The sequence below is a fragment of the Capricornis sumatraensis genome, chromosome 3 (assembly GCF_032405125.1).
Source record: "Capricornis sumatraensis isolate serow.1 chromosome 3, serow.2, whole genome shotgun sequence".
NCBI classification, from domain to species: domain Eukaryota; kingdom Metazoa; phylum Chordata; class Mammalia; order Artiodactyla; family Bovidae; genus Capricornis; species Capricornis sumatraensis.
In genome coordinates this window covers 112,119,846-112,141,099 of record NC_091071.1, presented here as the reverse complement: position 1 = coordinate 112,141,099, position 21,254 = coordinate 112,119,846, and the positions used below count along the sequence as shown (strand labels likewise).

The 21,254-nt window shown below is 35.1% G+C and overlaps 1 protein-coding gene across 1 annotated transcript in view; it reads right to left on the bottom strand.

Annotated features, from left to right (window-relative positions):
- Window positions 1-2,020: 2,020 nt before the first annotated feature.
- DPP10 (dipeptidyl peptidase like 10) overlaps window positions 2,021-21,254 on the bottom strand; it is a 755,039-nt gene continuing 735,805 nt past the window's right edge. The window contains exons 22-26 of the mRNA XM_068969380.1: window positions 7,267-7,366; window positions 6,955-7,013; window positions 6,774-6,846; window positions 4,051-4,124; window positions 2,021-2,155 (exon numbers count right to left, since the gene is read on the bottom strand). Coding sequence (XP_068825481.1) covers window positions 2,021-2,155; window positions 4,051-4,124; window positions 6,774-6,846; window positions 6,955-7,013; window positions 7,267-7,366 — 441 coding nt within the window. The remainder of the gene's footprint in view (window positions 2,156-4,050; window positions 4,125-6,773; window positions 6,847-6,954; window positions 7,014-7,266; window positions 7,367-21,254) is intronic.

The following is a 21,254-nucleotide window of genomic DNA, read 5'->3' as shown; positions in this document are numbered from 1 at the left end:
AATAATAATAAAACAGGAGAAATGATGAACAGTAAAAGGTAAATACTTTTTAAATGTTACTCAAATAGACAATAACACCACATCTTTCAAACAACATAATTATTTGCATCATAAAAACTCTAGTTGTTGAAATTTAAAATATTGATCAAAAAGCTTCAATTGGACTTTAAATCAGCCTAAAAAAGAAATTTCCATCTTAATAAAATAGGCAAAACTTTCCTTTTACACTTATTTTTTAAAACATTATACTTATTTTTTTTTTTAATGTGTTTTCCTACTCTTGAAAAAGACCTGAAATAGGTCTTTCAAAAATTTTTCCCATTTTAAATGGAATCCAACACAGCAGTGAAGATGCAGCTTCAAAGTATACAAGAGAAAAGCAGAATGCCCAAAAAATGACTTATGTGTTTCCAAACACCCAGATTTTGGTGTTGATGCCTTCATAAAACAAGAGGGTTACTGAGCAATTCCATGAAATTTTTAAGTTTCCTCTTGGTATTCTGATGTCATCATAATCTAGCCTGTCCTAAGGACTTTTTAAAACCAAAAATAACCCAGACTTCTGCCTAGATTTATCTGAACTTCTGTGCTTGACTTTTGGACATCTCTTCTGGAAGATCCCTCCAGTGAAATGAGAAGATATTTTGTGACTTTTGTCAGAAAAGTTAATATTCTCATGACTTAAATTGACTTCATTACAGTCAAGTTTATTTTACACTCTCAATTACTCACTACTGCAAATCAACACAGCACAGAAATTAATGCATTTTGTGCCTTAAATAGTAAACACTGTTGTTTGTGAACTTTTTTGGCCAATGAATAAAAAGTATTTCATTTCTGAATTTCACCAGAAGGATTTAAATTAAACAGTAACAGATGTATTGGGCAGGCACGGGATACTAAATAAGAACTGGCAAATGAAATAACCCAGCTCTTTGCTTTTACAATGAAAATGAGAATTGGTTTTTCATTGAGAGAAGAAAAAGGATTAAGTGTTTTAAAAAAGTGTTTTCCACCAAAAGAGCAAAATAGCACTCAGTGGTATAGTATTGTTAACAAAATTTCTTTATCAGAAACTATAATTTAATATTTAAGTACCTAATTTACATGTGACAAGGTATCATATTCAAAAAACTAAACTGCAACTAGAAAACTATTAACCACTAAAAACAATACCAAACATAACCCAAACATTTATAGGAAAGCAATAGCTAGAATTTGAATTGAAAAAAAATTTCATCATATTTGGCTCATTAAACAAAGCATCCATTACAGCCTATAAGCATCTCTTCTAAGTCATCAAGTTTATCCTTTGTAGCATGAATTACATGTAAAGATAGATTTATTGACTGCATATGCACACGTGTGTATACATATTGTGAGACATACACTCATGTGTTGACTTAAAGATATTGTATCTACTGATAACTGGCTGAACTTTGGAAGGTGCTGAAACCCATACTTCTACATGATCTGTGACCCATTTAAAAATGTTTTTTATAAACAGAAGTTACATAAAATACTCTGGTTTTATTAACTGACTCTTTTCTTAAGCATCATAATAGACAATGAAGGAATTGCACTTATTTTAAAGGTACAGTAAAGTGTTAGATTGCAGCTTGGCCATCAAAGATCAGGGACTGTAGTACTGAGAAGTTGTGCATTATATGCAAAGATGATGGTGGCCACTGAAATTAAAATGAGAGCAATTAATTACAGAACAAATAGGGGGGTAACAGAAGAAAACATGCACTACTCCTACTTTAATGCAAAACTAATTTCTCCCCGGAAACCAACCCTTTGACTTTTCTTACACAAAGAAACAGGTTCTGCACCCTTGGCAACACAGTAGACATGGACTTCTGTACTCAAATTCTAGTTCATTGTCTCTGAGTGTGCTGTTCCAGTGTCATCTCCTTAAGCTGCCCTTGAAATTCTGGAGCATCTACAATATTACAGTCTCTTGGTTAGGTTGCACTGAGCCTCAATATCCCCTTCAGCTCTATATAAATAGGGTCCTTTATTCATCTTCTTCTGGTTCCTGTGGTAACACTGGTATTTCTTCCTTTAAACAATCACTGAAGAATCTGAGAATTGTGCTGTAGAGATGATACTTGCTCTTCTCAGATACGGTATGGCCTTCATCTGGGTAGACCTAAGATATTGAATGGAAAAGAGATTTAAAGTTGCCAAAGAAAGACTTCTCTCTCAGAATGCATTACTTCAGCTCCATGGCAAGGGAACTCTGGAAAACAATATTTAACCAAAATCTCATGGTATTCAGTTCTGAGTCTTTCATGCTAAATGTTTCATTTTTATTTTAATTAGATCAAAATAAGACACTTGAGACAAAATGCAATTTTGTGTCTGTAAATTAGGATTTGTTGGGAATTCCCTGGTGTTCCAGTGGTTAGGATTCTGCCCTTTTGCTGCCTTGGGCCTGGAGTTTAATCCCTGGTTGGGGAACTAAGATCCTGCAAGCCAAAAAATAAATAAATAAAGTAAATAAATTAGGATTTGTTTTCCAAAAAGCTAGAGCTGTCTATGTTCACATTGAACAAGATGGTATTAATATCAACTTAGCTACATTTTAGACAGTTTTGTCCTGACTATAGGCCTCTGACCTCCCTTTAGAATATTTAATGTAGAAAACTGGCAACTGTAGGTTCATTCTCTGCCCCTTTGAAATTTATATAAATCTTCTTTCAGACTTTTGCCAGTTTTACAATCCAGGAAATATCTTTCTCAAGGACTTGGGAACCATCTCTCTCTTTCTTTTTTATCTTTTTTTTTTTACTTTTAGTTATTTTGGGGGGCAGGGGAACTGCACCATACAACATGTGGTAACTTAGTTCCCAGACCAGGAATGAAACCTGCATACCCTGCATTGGAAGCACTGACTCTTAACCACTGGACCACCAGGGAAGTCCTGGAAACCATCACTTTGAAATGTAAACACTGAAGGAGAGAGCATCCCCATTTCCCAGTCTCCAAGTTGTAAAACTATCTCTTACCATAAAGGCACAAGAAAGTTTACTTTTCCTTTCCTTTCCTTACTTTTCCTTACTTTACTTTTCCTTGGGTTGTTACCAAACACCAGGACCAATGAGTCCCTCCATGCGGACTCTTAAAAACTCCCCAGCCCTTTGTTTCAAAAAAGTTGAGTTTAGTCTTCCTCCCTTATTACAGTAGTCCCAAACAAAATTTTCCTTTTTCGTCTACTTTTGCACAATGAAATTTTTACTTTGACAGTGTCCTTTCCAATATCAACAACATCAGTGATTTTTTAAAAAATATAAGTGAAAATATTGTCACATCAATTCCTGGGTATAAAGTTTTTAGCTAGTGCCACATTTCCCTCTGAGTAAATAAAGCCTCACAGTCTTATCGTCAGTGCCAAGACCCTCCATCTGTTTATTGCTACATCTTCATTTTTCATCATTATAACCGTGGTACCTATATTTTTGATAAGCTGAATCATTTTTGATAAGCTGAATCACTTTTAGTTCTTCCAAATGCTTAGGAATGAAAGTAACTTTATTTCCCTTTCTAACTCTCCATCAGACTGAAAGTTCTTTGATGTTTAAAGTATGTCTTCTTGATCCATTTAGTATAGAGACCCATGTAAATTAAGTCCTTGATAAATATTTACTAAGTATGGTTGAATGCAGAAATGTAAATGATGTTTTCTCTTTTCCCTTTTTTCTTGTGATATTTACTCAAAGAGTAATGGAGACAGACAGAAAGACAAAGGGACAAGAAGGGAAATAAAATTTATCATTTTTAAAAGAATTTCTTATCAGTGATATGAGTAAATGTCTGAGAAACAAGCATTTTTGAAAGAGTTTATGCAATTCACATGTAAAACAAGATGATCTACATTCTCACTGTAATAAGGAAGTAAAGACAATTTGGTAAAAGAAAAAAGAAGAAGAACAAAAAAAACAACAAATAAAAGGGTGGGAGATGGAATCATACAAAAACTGTGTTCTGTATCTCACAACAAGAAACTAAGGTAAAACAACACATTCTTCTGAAAAAGTGGCTTACCTGCATAGTATAGTTCACTCCAGCTTTTATTAGGTGTTTGATTAATTCTGCTGAATGTTGGAAATGAACTTTGGCTGCAAGAAATAAAATTATGATATTGAAGGAAATACATTTTTCAGGGTTAGAAAATTTTTATAACATTTTTTCAAAGAAATTAAGTATTTTACGTTACATCCAGTGCACATTTAAAAGACTGATACCTAGCTTTATCTGGAAAGCCAGTCCATACAATGGTAATAAAACGTTGAGCTTCACATTATAAAAAATACATTAAAGCAGGAGTTACTACTAAGTCTCTACTTACTCTACAGAATTGTGGTTAGATTTACTTTACTGAATGTCATTTATTATTTCTAATTAGTCACGTATTTTATACCATGATAATAATTTTAACAGAGTGAATGCCTGTCTGGATAGTAATACAGCAAACCAGCCTTCTTCGTTTCTGAGGATTACTAGGGTCAATCTCAAACACTGACATTCTGCTTTATATCAAATTAGGAAGAAAAGCACATCTTGAGAAAATAGCATGCATATCTCATTACTCAGGGCTAATATTCAATGTGGACCATATTGGTTTCTCCTCTTTCCTTCTGACTTGCTACTCCCTGAAACTCAGTTACAAAACTGAACTAAGTAGCACAGCAGCCTGCGTGTGCGCAGCAACATTGACCTGAACTAGCTGTGAAGACTGGGACAAAGCACTTCAATAATTTCATAGAGCATTTTGCTCACAGACTGCCTTGGCTGTACATTCTTAAACTGTGAATCTTTAAATTTCTGTAAATAACTTTTAAGCTAACTTTTTTCAACTGTCTTTGTAAAAGTAGGGCAGGCTTACCAATAATTTAGACTTCATGGCTCTAATGCTGTGGTACTGATTGATCCTGCCACAGAGCAGACAATAAAAGACTCCAAATAATCATTTTCATCTTTTAAAAGTCTCATAATCTTTCCCAACATTCTCTTATTGTACTTAACGGGAAAATTACCTTGTCATTTCTAAATAACTGTGCAAATTGCTCCATAAAGGTAAGCTACCAGAAATGCTAATAAATAGCGTAATGACTGAGGTAAAATGATACTCTATATACCTTATTTGTTTATTGTAGAAAACAAACTGAAAAAGACTCCACCATTCAGCTTTATGGATAAAGCTGAAAATAAATGTCCAAATGGATTTTCCAGTTTTTTCTTTTTCCCCTGTTTAGTTTCTAGTGCAAAGCATGTTGATAATTGCCATGTATCCCTTCTTAAAACTAAATAGAGGCATTAAGTCTAGTTGGTTGAGTTTCCTGATTTGATGATAATTTTGAAAGATAATCCTAACAATGGTAGTATTATATTACTATTGACTGACTGCCTATAATCTACCAGTCCCCTATGGAATATGTGAATGTGTGTGTGTGAGTACATTTGTGTGTGTGTATGTGTGTGTGTGTGCAAACACGTAGGTGCATTTCCTTTGAAGTGACTGGTGTTGAAGTTCTGCTTACATTTGATCAGGTGGGTGAAGCATAGCACAGAGCACTGCCAGTTCCCTGTGCTATTCCACAGGCTCGCCTCAGTCAGTTGTCTTTTGAAGCAAATCAAACGGGTGAAGGGAGGAGGATTAAGCTTTGCCTCTTTGAGGTGGGGCACCTACGAAAATGGTTTGGAAATCTACCTAAGGCAGATTTGTCTCTTCTCCCTCATTTGCCTATTTATTCACATATATACTATATACATAATATGTACATCTTGTATATCGGTATTGATATGAGCTCTGATTTAACTATTTTAACTATGACCTGACATGCTTAAAAGTCAAGTTTGAAGGCTAGTGTTATCTTCACTGTAAGACCTTGTTAGTAATATTCTCTGTAAAATGGGATAAAAATACTGAGGCAAGGCAGAGTGGACTGACAAAAACAAGTTTAAGATTTAGGAAATATTGCTTCAAGGCTTTGCTTCTCTTTGTTCACTTGCCAGGTAGCCTTGGATAAATCAGTTTCCTCCTTGAAATTGATTTTTCTCATCTGTGAGTGGAGCTATAAATACTCAGCCTTCTGTTGTAAAATTTCACATAAAATAATGTGAAAAAAGATATAATTTCTTTGAGCCACAAACACTTCAGGTGAATATAAAATGATATTGTTATTAGTCATATCAATCACATCCATCTCCAATGTACAAAATAATAAAAAAGGAGATGATATAAAAGTGGTTTTTTCGGTTTTTGTTTTAACTTAAGTGAGAAATCTCATCAGAATTTCATCTCAGTGCTGGCACCTTTTGCTATGCTGTTGCTTTTCAGGTTAGAGTCCATTTGCAGTATGCTGAACAACATGATCCTAGTAGTGACTAACCACACATGGTTATTTATATTTGTTAATTACAATGAAATAAAATGTAAAAATTCAGTTTCTCAGTCATACTAAGCATGTCAAGCGCACATGGCCAGTGGTTACTGTGTTCAGCTGCACAGACATTTCCATCATCACAGAGTTTCACTGCACAGTGGCTGCCATCAAGCCCCGTTGCCTCCTCCACTCTTAGTCCTGATGTCCTTCTGTCCTTCTGCCCACTTTCTATCAGCTATCAGATTGCTTGTGCCATTCTCTTCTGCTGTCCTCCCCAGAAGGTTATAGCACCTCCTGTAAGCAAATCCTTGGAGGTGCCCCTTTGTTCAAGATCAGACTCCATCAATCAGTAGCAGCAAATGACACTAAGTAGCTACTTACTGTCAGCAGTCCCATGGATTATTAATATATTTTCTTCTTTCAAGCCATGAATATTATGTAGCACACTAGATGCCTATAAATAAAAACACAAAAATCTGTATATAGAGATTTACCTATATTTGCATTCATAATTTTTAGAATAAAAATACTATTCTTTATTCATTGTTTTTAAGTTAGTTACCTGGTATGTGCTTTCATCTTTTGATGGCATACCAAGATATCTTTCAGAGAAAGCTGAGGCTGTGATCCAAGAAAACAGAAATTTAAGGATACACTAAAAACCATCTGACTAGCGCATTTCATTATTTAGTTTCTACCATTCACATTTCATTGTCATGCACGAGTAAAACTGATTGAATCAGAGAGGTGATAAACTGCTGAAAACATCTCTGAAGGTACATGGTAAATGACCTCGATTGAGCATCTCTACATGAGGACTTTTGTTTCTATAAATCAATACATTATTTTAGGTCAGTCTGTAGGAAGTACTCACCATACAACTTCAAGTCTATAATGGGTGCAATCACAGATCCACATTTAAAAAGTTTTTCATCTGATTTTAAGATCATGGATGCAATATAGCCACCATAGCCCTGGCAAAAAGAAAAGCTTATATATGTAAGATTATTGATTATTCCTGGAGACATTTTAATGTTTTACCTTTTGGTCACTGTTAGTTAATATACATATCAGATTTGAGCAAAGAATACACAAAACATGGTTATGTACAGACAAAAATTTTGAAAAGTTATTTAAATTTTTATATAATGTTATTTCAATAACTTTAGGTAAAATATAAAATTTATTATCATCAAGTGTCAAATATTTGCTCTTTGATCTGATATCTGGGAATAGATCCAAATAATTTGAAATCAGGGTAATATGTGCCTGCATGCTAAATTGCTTCAGTCATGTCTGACTCTTTGCAACTACGGACTATAGCCCACCAGGCTCCTCTGTTCATGGGATTCTCCAGGCAAGAATACTGGAGTGTATTCCCATGCCCTCCTCCAGAGGATCTTTATGACCCAGGGATTGAATCCCCATCTGCATTGGCAGGCAGGTTCTTTACCACTAGTACCACCTGGGAAGCCCAGTGATTAAATCATACATCATTTTAGACATATATATTTAATAAAACAGTATATTCAGTTAATAAAACATTTAAAATTATAATTATTAAGAATTAAGAAAGAAGTATTAAATGTTTAATATATATCATCACAAGTATAGATTCTTTTTTCAATCCACACAACTAAACATTTGAAAGAACTCATATATGATAAATACTTTTGCTACTTAGATGTGTTGGATTATTTTTAAATTCAATTTGTAAATATCCACCTTGAAATGCTTTTGAACAAATTTAATTATACATTTTAAAAATATATAAATCAAGGTGTCTAGTTTTCTTTTGAAGACCATTTTTCTGACTAGAAAATTCAAGAGGAGATTTTAATAACTATAGTAATGCTGGGTAAAGGGGATAACCTACTAAGTTGTCAGTACATTTTAGGCATTAATTTTTGCTGTGCTCTTGGTGTTGTGTTTCACTTTGCCAGACATTGGAATATCCTGATCAGTTCAGTTCAGTTCAGATACTCAGTCGTGTCCAACTCTTTGCGACCCCATGAATCGCAGCACGCCAGGCCTTCCTGTCCATCACCAACTCCCAGAGTTCACTCAGATTCATGTCCATCGAGTCAATGATGCCATCTAGCCATCTCATCCTCCCTTCTTCTCCTGCCCCCAATCCCTCCCAGCATCAAAATCTTTTCCAACAAGTCAACTCTTCGCATGAGGTGGCCAAAGTACTGGAGCTTCAGCTTTAGCATCATTCCTTCCAAAGAAATCCCAGGGCTGATCTCCTTCAGAATGGACTGGTTGGATTTCCTTGCAGTCCAAGGGACTCTCAAGAGTCTTCTCCAACACCACAGTTCAAAAGCATCAATTCTTCGACGCTCAGCTTTCTTCATATCCTGATAGGTATTATCATATCCTGATAGGTATTATTAATTCAGATATTAATATTCAAGCCTTATTACAGACATTCTAATGCAACTGGTTCATGATAAGCTCTACTTGTGAAAGATTTGCAGATGATTCCAGTGTGTTTTGGTGCTATAGGAAACTGTTATTTTCTCTATAACTCTTGAGATGAAAAATAAATAATGTCATTATGCTTATCTAAAGCATCATTTAAAAATGGGTACTGGAAAGTCCAAAATATAATCAGACATTACTGTAGTGGTTGAGAGAATATATGTGAAGAGTAGCAGAATATACCACCCAAAAGTATGCCACTTAGCATATTAATTATTTTGAGCTGTAAGCACTTGCAAAAACAGCAAATGCAGAGAGAAGCTTTCTCTTTCTCTGAATGTCTTTATCTGCCTAAAGGCAGATTCTCCAAAAGTAAATCAATTGTTCAAGGGCCCCTGCCTGGAAGTTTCATCACTGAAGGAAGATTGATTCTTGTCACAGGAAAGGAGACTAGAAATTGACACCCAGACTCCCTGTGTCACAAGCCTTGCCTCCCATCTATTCTTCTAAGGCCCCATGTGTTTCCTAACACTAACTTGAAAAGAAAGTGAAAGCATTAGTCACCCCGTTGTGTCCAACTCTTTGAAACCCCAGGGACTGTAGCCTGCCAGGCTCCTCTGTCCAGAGGATTTCCTAGGCAAGGATACTAGAGTGGATTGCCATTTCCTTCTCCAGGGGATTCACCCCACCCAGGGATTAAATCTGGGTCTCCTGCAATGTAGGCAGAGTCTTTACCATCTGAGCCATCAAGGAAGCCCCAAAATAATTTACTCTCTCTTAACATACCTATATCCCTTCTTCCCTTTCCCTGTTGAAACTGAGCAGGTCTGAGGGGCTCCTGGGCACAGAAGACTATCTGTCCCCCTTTTCTTGTTTGTAGGGAGTAGATAAGATTCCAACATTCATGGCCTTCCCCGAGTTCCAAAGGGCAGGTTCAAACAGTGGCTAATCAGGGAAGGGAGGGGATGCAGAGAAAAGGGAGGAGTAGTCAAAAACAATAGTACAGCATATTAAAAATTGGAGATATTACTTAGTTGATAAAGGTCCGTATAGTCAAAGATATGGTTTTTCCGGTAGTCATGAATGGATGTGAGGAGCTGGACAGTAAAAAAGGCTGAGCACCAAAGAACTACTGCTTTCAAACTGTGCTGGAGAAGCCTCTTGAGAGTCTCTTGGATAGCAAGGATATCAAACTTGTCAATCCTAAAGGAAATCAACCCTGAATATTCACTGGAAGAACTGATGCTGAAACTGCAGTACTTTGGCCACCTGATATGAAGAGCCAACTCACTGGAAAAGACCCTGATACTGGGAGAGATTGAAGGTAGAAGGAAAAGGGGACAACAGAGAATGAGATGGTTGGATGGCATCACTGATTCAATGAATATGAGCTTGAGCAAACTCTGGGAAATAGTGAAGGACAGGGAAGTCTGGTGTGCTGCAGTCCATGGAGTGGCATAAAGCTGGACATGTCTTAGGGCCTGAAAAACAAGATTCACTTCCTTGTAAAGAGAGGGAAACATAAACAGAGATTTTCTTTATAAATGTAAATGTCCCTTGCAAAAGGGTAACTTCTACTCTGTTTTTAAAGCTTCTCCTGTTTATGCTGTCTCTTAAAATAATCATCTCAAAAGAAAACTGTTTTGCCAAAGAGACATATTCTGGGACGGCATATTCTGCTCCTCTTCAGAAGTATGAAGAAATGAAGGAGTCATGCAAAGCATGTAAATAAACAGCAATTATAGAGCAAAAGTGTTGAGAGACTGAAAATTCTCTCCCTATAAGGAACTTTTCAAGTTTCTAATTCACTATCATGAAGATTGTGTTGCAGACAAGAGGTTTCAAATATTTCCCAAGCAGCAACAGTATTCTCATAGTGAAAAATGCATCTTAGCTAACTTTTCTGGTTCTAATTCCACAACTACCATAGTTTCTGATTATGATTATGATTTCTGGTTATGATTCTGTTATTTATATAACTTGACTACTTTGAGAGAATAACTGAATATAACTATCCTGAGAATAATTGTATATCATATTTAAATAATATAAATTAATAGATTGTATTGTTTTTTATCTCAGTTTCACATGATTCCTGGATTGAGCTTGATTAACTCCAGGAAGTAAGAAAGGTATCTTTCACAGGAGGGGGTGATCTCATAAAAATACCCAAAAGTTCTTTTTGAGTTCTATTTGAGAGTCTTTTTAAGTTCATATTCTAAACCAGTAGATTTGGGATAGGGCACAAGATTTTGCATTTTTAACAAATTCCCAGGAGATCTTTATGTTGCTGATCCATATTTTGAATAGAAAGTTCTTATTGTGTAATAATGTAATAAGGATTCCCACCTGACTATCTTTCTAACTTCAGCCAGAATTCCCTAGACTAGTGGAAATAATATGTGTGTGTGTGTGTGTGTGTGTGTGTGTGCGCGTGCGCACGCGTGCGGGTGTACCAGTGCCCTCAAAATCAATTGAATCAATATGTGTAGAATGGGCTGTGGAGTTCTCCATGTGATTCTAAGTGAAAGTATTGTTGTAAATCACTGCTGCTTGCATAAGACATTGTATCTGTTTTCTTAAAAAAAAATCTGGCATTTGGGATCAATGAAAGTAAATTGAAAACTTAACAATATTGAAAGGTTTTGAATAAAATTCTCTCTATAGCATTTAAAAATCTAATTCAAAATACTGCTTTAATCTAATTTATTTCAGCTAATAAATTCTATTTTTAAAAGAAAATCAATACTGGCAGGATTAAAATAAATTTTAATTGCTTACCTTCTCTATCATTTCATATTTATTTACTGAATATAAGAACAGATCATAGTAGCTTTATCTTAGTTTATTTATGGAATCTCTATACTGTTCTCTGTATCAGTTTGCATTCCTACCACATTACTGTATGTAAAATGGATAGCCAGTGGGAGTCCATGTATGATGCTGGGAATCCAAGGCCAGTGCTCTGTGACAACCTAGAAAAGTGGGATGGGGAGGAGGTGGGAGGAAGTTCAAGAGGGAGGAGTATTAGGAGTATACACCTAATACTGATTCGATGTATGGAAAAAAAGTCACCATATTGTAAAGTAATTATCTTGTAATTAAAATAATAAAATATATAATAATAATAACAAGAATAGATTACAAAAAAGTTCTTGGAAAAATAATATCCCACAAGATATTAGGAATCTTAAGTTCTAGTCAGATATGGAATGGTGCTTTAATTTTCAAAGCAACTCATATCTATAAGGAAGATGCGAAAAATGGGGGTTCATCATATTGACTGTAGTTAATGAGAAGATGTTTTTATTAATGTGATATAGACCAATAATGGTCAATAATTGGTATAGGCTGCTATGTTTCAGTTGTGCTGTCATCTCACTGGTATTCTCAGTGATCAGATTTTTCCATTCATTACAATTGTTACATCATGTGTGTTTGCAAAATATCTTTAGCATTACTTGTAAAATTTTAACAAATTTATCTAGATTTTTTAAAAGTTCTTTCTGTGGACTTAAAGTATAGAAAATGTTATTTCTTTAAAAAATATATTTTACCGTTGGTGTAAAAAATTGAATCCGATAGACAAAAGGACTAGAAGAGCAGGGGAGAGGGGAAATCTGTAATATCAGTTTACTGAGGACTTACATTTTCATGGGCCTCATGTTTTGAAATAATAAAGTGACTTTTTTGACACAGTGTGTAAAAAAGGTTTCATGAGTGAGTGAAATCACTCAGTCATGTCTCACTCTGCAACCCCACGGACTGTAGACTATCAGGCTTCTCTGTCCATGGGATTCTCCAGGAAAAAAACTGGAGTGGGTTGCCATTTCCAACCCAGGGATCAAACCCAGGTCTCCTGCATTGCAGGCAGACGCTTTACCCTCTGAGCCACCAGGGAAACCCTAAAGGTTTCATGGTTGTAATCAAAAAGATATAGTAACAGACCTGAAAAAAGGAAGTTTTCCTACAGCTTTAGACTTGTATGATTCCCTCTGAATCACATCACTTCTAATATATAGTGAATTGATTTGAAGTAAAAATACTATAAATATTTATGAATAATAAAATTTATTATATTAATTTGCATGACAACTGTTAAATTTGTTTAATGTAATCACATATACTATATTACAATTTTTATATTCCTGTCTTGATTTTTTTTCTTCATCTTATACACAAGAGTTCAAACCCTAGAAGTGACTCAGTGTCCCTAACAAACTCTTACCCCAATTGAGACTATTATTAATAAGACTATAAATAATAAATAATTACCTCCATAGGTTGCTTGAAAAACTTCCATACTTATTGCATTTTTTAATTTCTTTTACCTTCCAGAAGGTCTCTTGTCTGTCTCCTCAAATTTCCCTATTTTAGACCAATCAATATCTCCTAGTGAAATAGTTCTTGTCTCATGATTGAAAATTGCTAACTCATTTTTAATCTTGATCTCCTGTCTCTCTGCTTCACTTTTCTGAACTGCAATATCATATCTGACATTTTATATACTTTCCTAATTATTTGTTTTTCATTTATCTCTCTTCATTGCATTAAAAATTTTTAAAAAAGATAGACTTTATTTTTGCTTTTGGTTTGTGTTGGTGACTTCTATATGTCCAGCAACTGAAAAGTGCTAGGCACATAGTATACACTCAGTAAATGTTTGTTGGATGAATAAATTTTAATTTCATTAATGTTAGCCTGGTAATCACAGCAATACAAGTTCTCAGTATGATGCTTATAGGGTATTAAATTTTGTTACTTATTTTTAATTTGTGTCATCAATCTTAAAAAAAAAAGTCAGAAAAGTTTCTTTCAGTAGGTTTTTTTTTTGTTTACTTTTAACACAAATATAATTACTTGGTACAAAGAACATTAATATTATTATACTGTATTTTATGAACTTGATTAGGTCACAAGGATAATTTTTCAAACTAAAATGGTTCAACATCTTTAATCATGTCATTTGAATAATTATTGAGTAACAGATGGCCAGTTAATGGCTAAATATGCTAGTAGTATAAGCTTTCCATTTATCTAACAAACAAGTTAGAAAATAGCACTGACAAAAACAAACTACACACAATAAACATTAAAATGTACTAATAAACAATACATAGAAATAAACAAAGCAGGAAAGATACTGAGATCCATAAAGAAAACTAAAAATTCTATTGAAAAATACAAAAAGGATTAAATAAAAGAGATGTATTATGTGATTCAGTGAAAGCAGCATCTTTTGAAAATTTCAATTATTCTCAAATTAAATATTGTTTAAATAAAATTTTAGTTAAAAGAATATAGCCAAATGTTTTGGGAGAATTCGAGAAAGTGGAGAAAATAAGAGCAGTAGGTCAAAGGTATCTTGAAAGAAAAGAACAAAGAGTGGGAAATAATTTAAAATATTAAAATGAATTATTATTAAGCATACTATACCCACCAAGGCTTTCCTGGTGGCTTAAATGGTAAAGAATCTGCCTACAATGCAGGAGACCCGGGTTCGAACCCTGGTTGGGAAGATCTCTTGGAGAAAGAAATGGGAACCCATTCTAGTATTCTTGCCTGGAGAATTCCAAGGACAGAGGAGCCTGGGGGTTTGCAGTCCATGGCATCACAAAGAATTGGAGGCAACTGAGCAACTTCCCTGGTGGCTCATCTGGTAAAGAATCCACCTGCAATGCAGGTGACCTGGGTTTGATCCCTGGATTTAGAAGATCCCCGGGAGAAGGGAATGGCTACCTTCTCCAGTATTCTGGCCTGGAGAATTCCATGGATTGCTACAGCTTCCTGCCTGCAAGAGTATAGTTGATGGGCAACAGCATAATATATCGAAAAATGAAGCACACAGAGACAAATATTTTTTAAAAATATAAAAATATCAAATATTAATATTTTGGTGAGCTTAGGGAAAAATTCAACTGGCCTAATTACATACCTATTTTAAAACTTTGGAAAATTGGAACAGCAAAAAAAATAAAAATAAAAATTTAAGTAATGATAACTGGATATTCTCCAAATTTGATGAAAACACTAAAGCCAAAAAGCAAGTGTATTCCCCTAAAGGATAAGGGTTGGCTATCTAGCAGGAAAGAGAAAATCCCAGAGGAGAGAAAGAACATGAAATGAGTTCAGTTAAAATGTTTTTGCAACTGAAAATCAAATAAAACATAAATACTTGGACAAGGCTTACAGTCTGACATAAGAAATGAAATAACACAAATATAATGCACTACATTATGATATAACGAATATAAAAAATGACTGACAAAGTGTTCTTTCAATACACAGGAGGGAATGATGATTCCCAGTGGGAGAGATTTGGTGAATAATTAATGGAGGAAAGGACCTCTGAATGAGACTTACTAAGAAGTAGAATTATAAAACCCATGTACAGACTTGAGGCTGTTATTAGAAATAAATTAAAAGGTATGAACAAAAGCAGTGAAGTAAAAAGGTGGAAGAAATACTTATAACCAGTAAGAATTTTGGCTTAACTATATTGAAGAAAATTCATTTGGAACAATAAATAACTCTCAGAATAAGCTTAAAATCTATGTTAGGTAATAGTTAAAACTTTTTAGTTAATTTTGTTTACCTATAGAATATGTGTGCAATATTAAAATGAAATTGGATATACAAAGTCAAGCATTATCTTTTATGTTGGCGGAAGTTTTTCTCTAGTATCCATGTGATAATTTAGAAGAGAATGCATTTATTTAATCAGTGCTTTCCTGGCATTTGCAGGCTTATTATTTCAATTAATAGAATATAGATAGGGATGTTGTCTAAAATTATAAATTATTTGACACAAAACACATTTTTAGAAATACTAAAAACTCTATATTCCTTAATCAGTTTACAAGGGTAGAAAGAATAGTATTGCTTTCCAAATTCTGAAAGACTAAACTGAACAAATTACACATAAAATAAAAAATATTGACCAATTTCCTAGAGTTCACTATTTCAGCTTTATGGAGACCAACAATGAAATGTACCTGAAAACTTCTAAGCAAATTTCATTTCTGCTTACAAAGTCAATTATAATGAATGAAATCAATTATTTAGTGAAGGTGATATAGATGTAGATATATACGTATAATAGACCATAAAAAACAGAAAGAACTTTAGACCAAAGGGAAGAAAAACCCAGAAACTCAATCAAATAGTTATATAGCTAAAGGAAATAAGTCACTTAAAGATTGTCGATTGAAATTAAAATTCCTGGCCCTCTAGAACGTTTCACTTGAATCATAACACTTTCCACAATAAATTCTAACTCAGCCTAGAATCTTAGAAGGGAATACTGCTTTAGCCTCATTGATGGTAAAAACATTCAGTGTGGCCATACCATTTCTAGCATTTGGTGAAACTGACATCTTAATAGATTCAACTGAAAACAAAACCAAAACTAAACAACAAATAAATAAATAAAAAGTGTTAATTAAAAAAAAATAAAGAGCTAAAACAACTAAAAGTAATTTTGAATACAACATTGAGCTGGCACAAAGGTTATGAATTCACAAAGGCCAGATATTACTGAGAGGTAAACTTGAGAGGTAAACAAGCATAAAGCCAGTTTTGCTTGCTTGTTTCTTTATTTGTTTTGCAAATGCAAGTGATTTTGGCCTTCTGCTATGATGACTCAATGCATGATGTAGACAAAATGCATAGATTCCAAACTAAAAAGAGACTGTACAAAACTCTACCACTAAAGATGACAAGAGATAATTATGCTGCATAAAAGGATTGGTGAAATAATTTTGTTTTTATTCTTGTCATGAACTTGTACTGAATCAATGAAAAAAACTAATCTTGACTAAAAATTTGAGACAAAAGTCAACATTAGTGTTTGCTGACCCAATGTATCATGTAAGTATAATTAAAATAAAATAAAGCAAACACAAAATTACAAATGCAATATAAGCCTTAAAGAATTCCAAGTATGAAATCCCAGTTTTGATGGAATTAATGGAAGACCATTAAACATATTCAAAGAACCCATCAAACCCCAAATATGATGAATAAAAAGATATTCATAACTATACACATACTGTAGAAACTATAAAACTCCAAAGAAAACATATCTTTAAAAAAAATAAAGTGAAACTGGCAATATTTCTTAGATGTCAGTTTTTCCTAAGTAATCCACAGATTCAGTAGAATTCCCAAGAAAATCCCTGTGGTCTATTTTTGATGGTCCCTTGTTTAAGACTCAGTACTTCCAATTCAGGGAGCATGAGGTCAATCCCTGGTCCTTGAATTAAGATCCCACATGCTATGTGATGTAGTAAAAAAAAAAAAAAAAAAATTACAAAAGGTGATTCTAAAATTTATAAAGAAATACAATGTCTAGATGAGATAAAAGAACCCTGAGAAAGAACAAGACGGAAGAACTTCTACTATTTCATTTCTAGATACAATATTATTACAAAAAGTGATTTTTAGTATGTCAATTATATCTCAGTTTAAAAGATGAAAAAAAGGGAAGAACAGGTTTGTAATTATAATGTGCTCCCTCTGATTTAGTGGGGTTTCCCCGGTAGCTCAGAGGTAAAGAATCTGCCTGCCAAGCAACAGATGCAGGTTTGATCCCTGAGTCAGGAAGATCCCCTAGAGAAGGAAATGGCAACCCACTCCAGTATTTCTTGTCTGGGAAATCCCTTTAACAAAGGAGCCTAGCAGGCTACAGTCCATGGGGTCACAAAGAGTCAGACATGACTTAGTCCAGCTCAGCAACACCAAGAAATATCAAATCACTATGTTGTGAAAACAGACACTAAACGGGAACTAATGCAGTATTGTAGAGGTAGGTAGGGGAATTGGATGAAGGCACTCAAAAGGTACAAACGTCTAGTTATAGGATAACTAAGTACCAGGTATATATAATATACCACATGATAAATGTAGTTAATACTGCTATATGTTACATATGCTCCTTTGTGGATCACTGTCTTGTCATGGTGAAGGGGTTTGCATATCTCAATGAAGCTATGAGCCATGCCATGTAGGGCTACCCAAGACCGACAGGTCATAGTGGAGAGTTCTGACAAAACGTGAGCCACTGGAGGAGGGAATGGAACACTACTCCAGTACACTAGCTGTGAGAACTCCATGAACTGCATAAAAAAACAAAAAGATACGACACCAAAAGAAGAGCCCCACCCGAGGTTGGAAGGTGTCCAATATGCTACAGGGGAAGAGGGAGGAGGTCTTCTAATAGTTCCAGAAGAAAAGAAGTGACTGGGCCAAAGCAGAAATACTTGTGGATTTTTCTGGTGATGAAAGTAAAATCTGATGCTGTCAAGAACAGTATTGCATTAGAACCTAGAAAGTTAGGTTCATGAATCAAGGTATATTGGATGTGGTCAAGCAGAAGACAGCAAGAGTAAACATCAACATCTTAGGAATCAGTGAACTAAAATAGACAAAAATGGTTAATTTAATTCAGATGACCATTATATCTATTACTGTGGGCAAGAATCCCATAGAAAAAATGCTGTAGCCCTCATAATCAACAAGAGTCTGAAATGTGGTACTTGGTTGCAACCTAAAAATGACAGAATGATCTCAGTTATTTTCCAAGACAAACCATTCAACAACACTGTAATCCATGTCTATTCTCCAACTACTGATGCTAAAGAAGCTGAAGTTGATCAGTTTTATGAAGACCTAGAAGACCTCCTAGAACACCAAAAAAGACATCCTTTTCATCATAGAGGATTAAAATGCAAAAGTAGGAAATCAAAAGAGATAATTAGAGTAAAATGTAATTTGGGCCTTGGAGTACAAAATGAAGCAGGGCAAAGGCTAATATAATTCTGCCAAGAGAATGCACCAGTCAATAGCAAACATCGTTTTTCAACAACACAAGAGATTATTTTAGACATGGACATCACCAGATAGTCAATACCAAAATCAGATTGATTACATTCTTTGTAGCCAAAGATGGAGAAACTGGAAACAGTCAGCAAAACAAGACCTGGAGCTGACTCAGATCATCAGCTCCTCATAGCCAAACTCAAGCTTAAACTAAAGAAAATGGGGAAAACCACTAGGCCAGCCAGTTACAACTTAAATCAAATCCCCTATGTATATACAATGGAGGTGATTGGTAGATTCAAGGGATGAGATCAAGGAAACAGTGTTCCTGAAGAACTATGGACATAGGCCTACAATATTGTACAGGAGGCAGCAAACAAAACATCCTGAAGAGAAAGAAAATGCAAGAAGGCACAGTGGTTGTCTAAGGAGGCTTTACAAATAGCTGAGGAAAGAGAAGAAGAAAAGCAAGGGAGAAAGGGACAGGTACTCCCAACTAAATGCAGAGTTCCAGAGAAAAGCATGGAGAGACAAGAAGGCCTTCCTCAATGAACAATGCAAAGAAAAGAGGAAAACAACAAACAGAAAGCTAAGACTAGAGATCGCTTCAGGAAAATTGGAAATACCAAAGGAACATTTCATCCAAAGATGGGCATGATAAAGAACAGAAATGGCAAAGATCTAATAAAAGCAGATCGTATCAAGAAGAGATGGAAATAATAAACAATATCTGTACAAAAAAGATTTTAATGACCCAGATAACCACTATGGTGTAGTCTCTCACTCAGAGCCAGACATTCCGGATTGTGAAGTTAAGTGAACCTTAGGAAGCACTGCTGCTAATAAAGCTAGTGGAGGGGATGGAACTCCAGCAGAGCTATTTAAAATCCTAAAAGATGATGCTATTGAAGTGCTGTACTCAATATGTCAGCAAATTTGGAAAATCCAGCAGCGGCCATAACTCTGGAAAAAGTCAAGTTTCATTTCAGTTCCCAAGAAGGGCAGTACTAAAGAATATTCAAACCACCAAACAACTGCACTCATCTCCCATGCTAGTAAGGTTATGCTCATAATCCTTTAAGCTAAGCTTTGGCATTATGTGAACCAAGAACTTCCAGATGTTCAAGCTGGTTTTAGAAAAGGCAAAAGAACAAGAGATCAAATTGCCAATGTTTGCTGGATCATAGACAAGGTAAGGGAATTCCAGAAAAATATCTATCTCTGTTTCATTGACTAAGCTAAAGCCTTTGACTGTGTGGATCATAACAAATAGTAGAAAACACTCAAAGAGATGGAAATATGAGAACCTCTTACCTGCCTCACAAGAAACCTGTATGCAGATTCAGTTCAGTTCAGTTGCTCAGTTGTGTTCAACTCTTTGCGACTCCATTGACTGCAGCACGCCAGGCCTCCCTGTTCATCACCAACTCCTGAGTTTACCCAAACTCCTGTCCATCGCGTCAGTGATGCCATCCAAACATCTTATCCTCTGTCGTCCCCTTCTCCTCTTGCCCTCAATCCTTCTCAGCTTTGGGTTTTTTCAAATGAGTCAGCTCTTCCCATCAGGTGGCCAAAGTATTGGAGTTTTAGCTTCAACATCAGTCCTTCCAATAAGCACTCAGGACGGATCTCCTTTAGGATGGACTGGTTGGATCTCCTTGCAGTCTGAGGGCTGCTCAAGAGTCTTCTCCAACACCACAGTTGAAAAGCATCAATTCTTTGGTGCTCAGCTTTCTTTATAATCCAACTGTCATATCCATACATGACCACTGGAAAAACCATAGCCTTTACTAGACAGACCTTTGTTGGCAAAGTAATGTCTCTGCTTTTTAATATGCTGTTTAGGTTGGTCATAACTTTTCTTCTAAGTAGCAAGCATCTTTAAATTTCATGGCTACAGTCACCATGTGCAGTGATTTTGGAGCCAAAAAAATTAAAGTCAGCCACTGTTTCCACTGTTTCCCCATCTATTTCCAATGAAGTCATGGGACCAGATGCCATGATCTTAGTTTTCTGAATGTTGAGCTTTAAGCCAACTTTTCCACTCTCTTCCCTCACTTTCATCAAGAGGTTCTTTAGTTCTTCTTCATTTTCTGCCATAAGGGTGGTGTCATCCGCATATCTGAGGTTATTGATATTTCTTCCAGCAATCTTGATTCCAGATTTTGCTTCATCCAGCACAGCATTTCTCATGATGTACTCTGCATATAAATTAAATAAGCAGGGTGACAATATACAGCATTGACTGTGTATTGACTCCTTTTCCTATTTGGAACCAGTCTGTTATTCCATGTCCAGTTCTAACTGTTGCTACCTGACCTGCATACAGATTTCTCAAGAGGCAGGTCAAGTGGTCTGATATTCCCAGCTCTATCAGAATTTTTTCCACAGTTTATTGTGATCCACACAGTCAATGGCTTTGGCATAGTCAATAAAGCAGAAATAGATGTTTTTCTGGAACTCTCTTGCTTTTTTTAATGACCCAGCAGAGTTAGCTATTTGATCTGTGGTTCCTCTGCCTTTTCTAAAACCAGCTTGAACATCTGGAAGTTCATATTTCATGTATTGCTGAAGCCTGGCTTGGAGAATTTTGAGCATTATTTTATTAGCGTGTGAGAT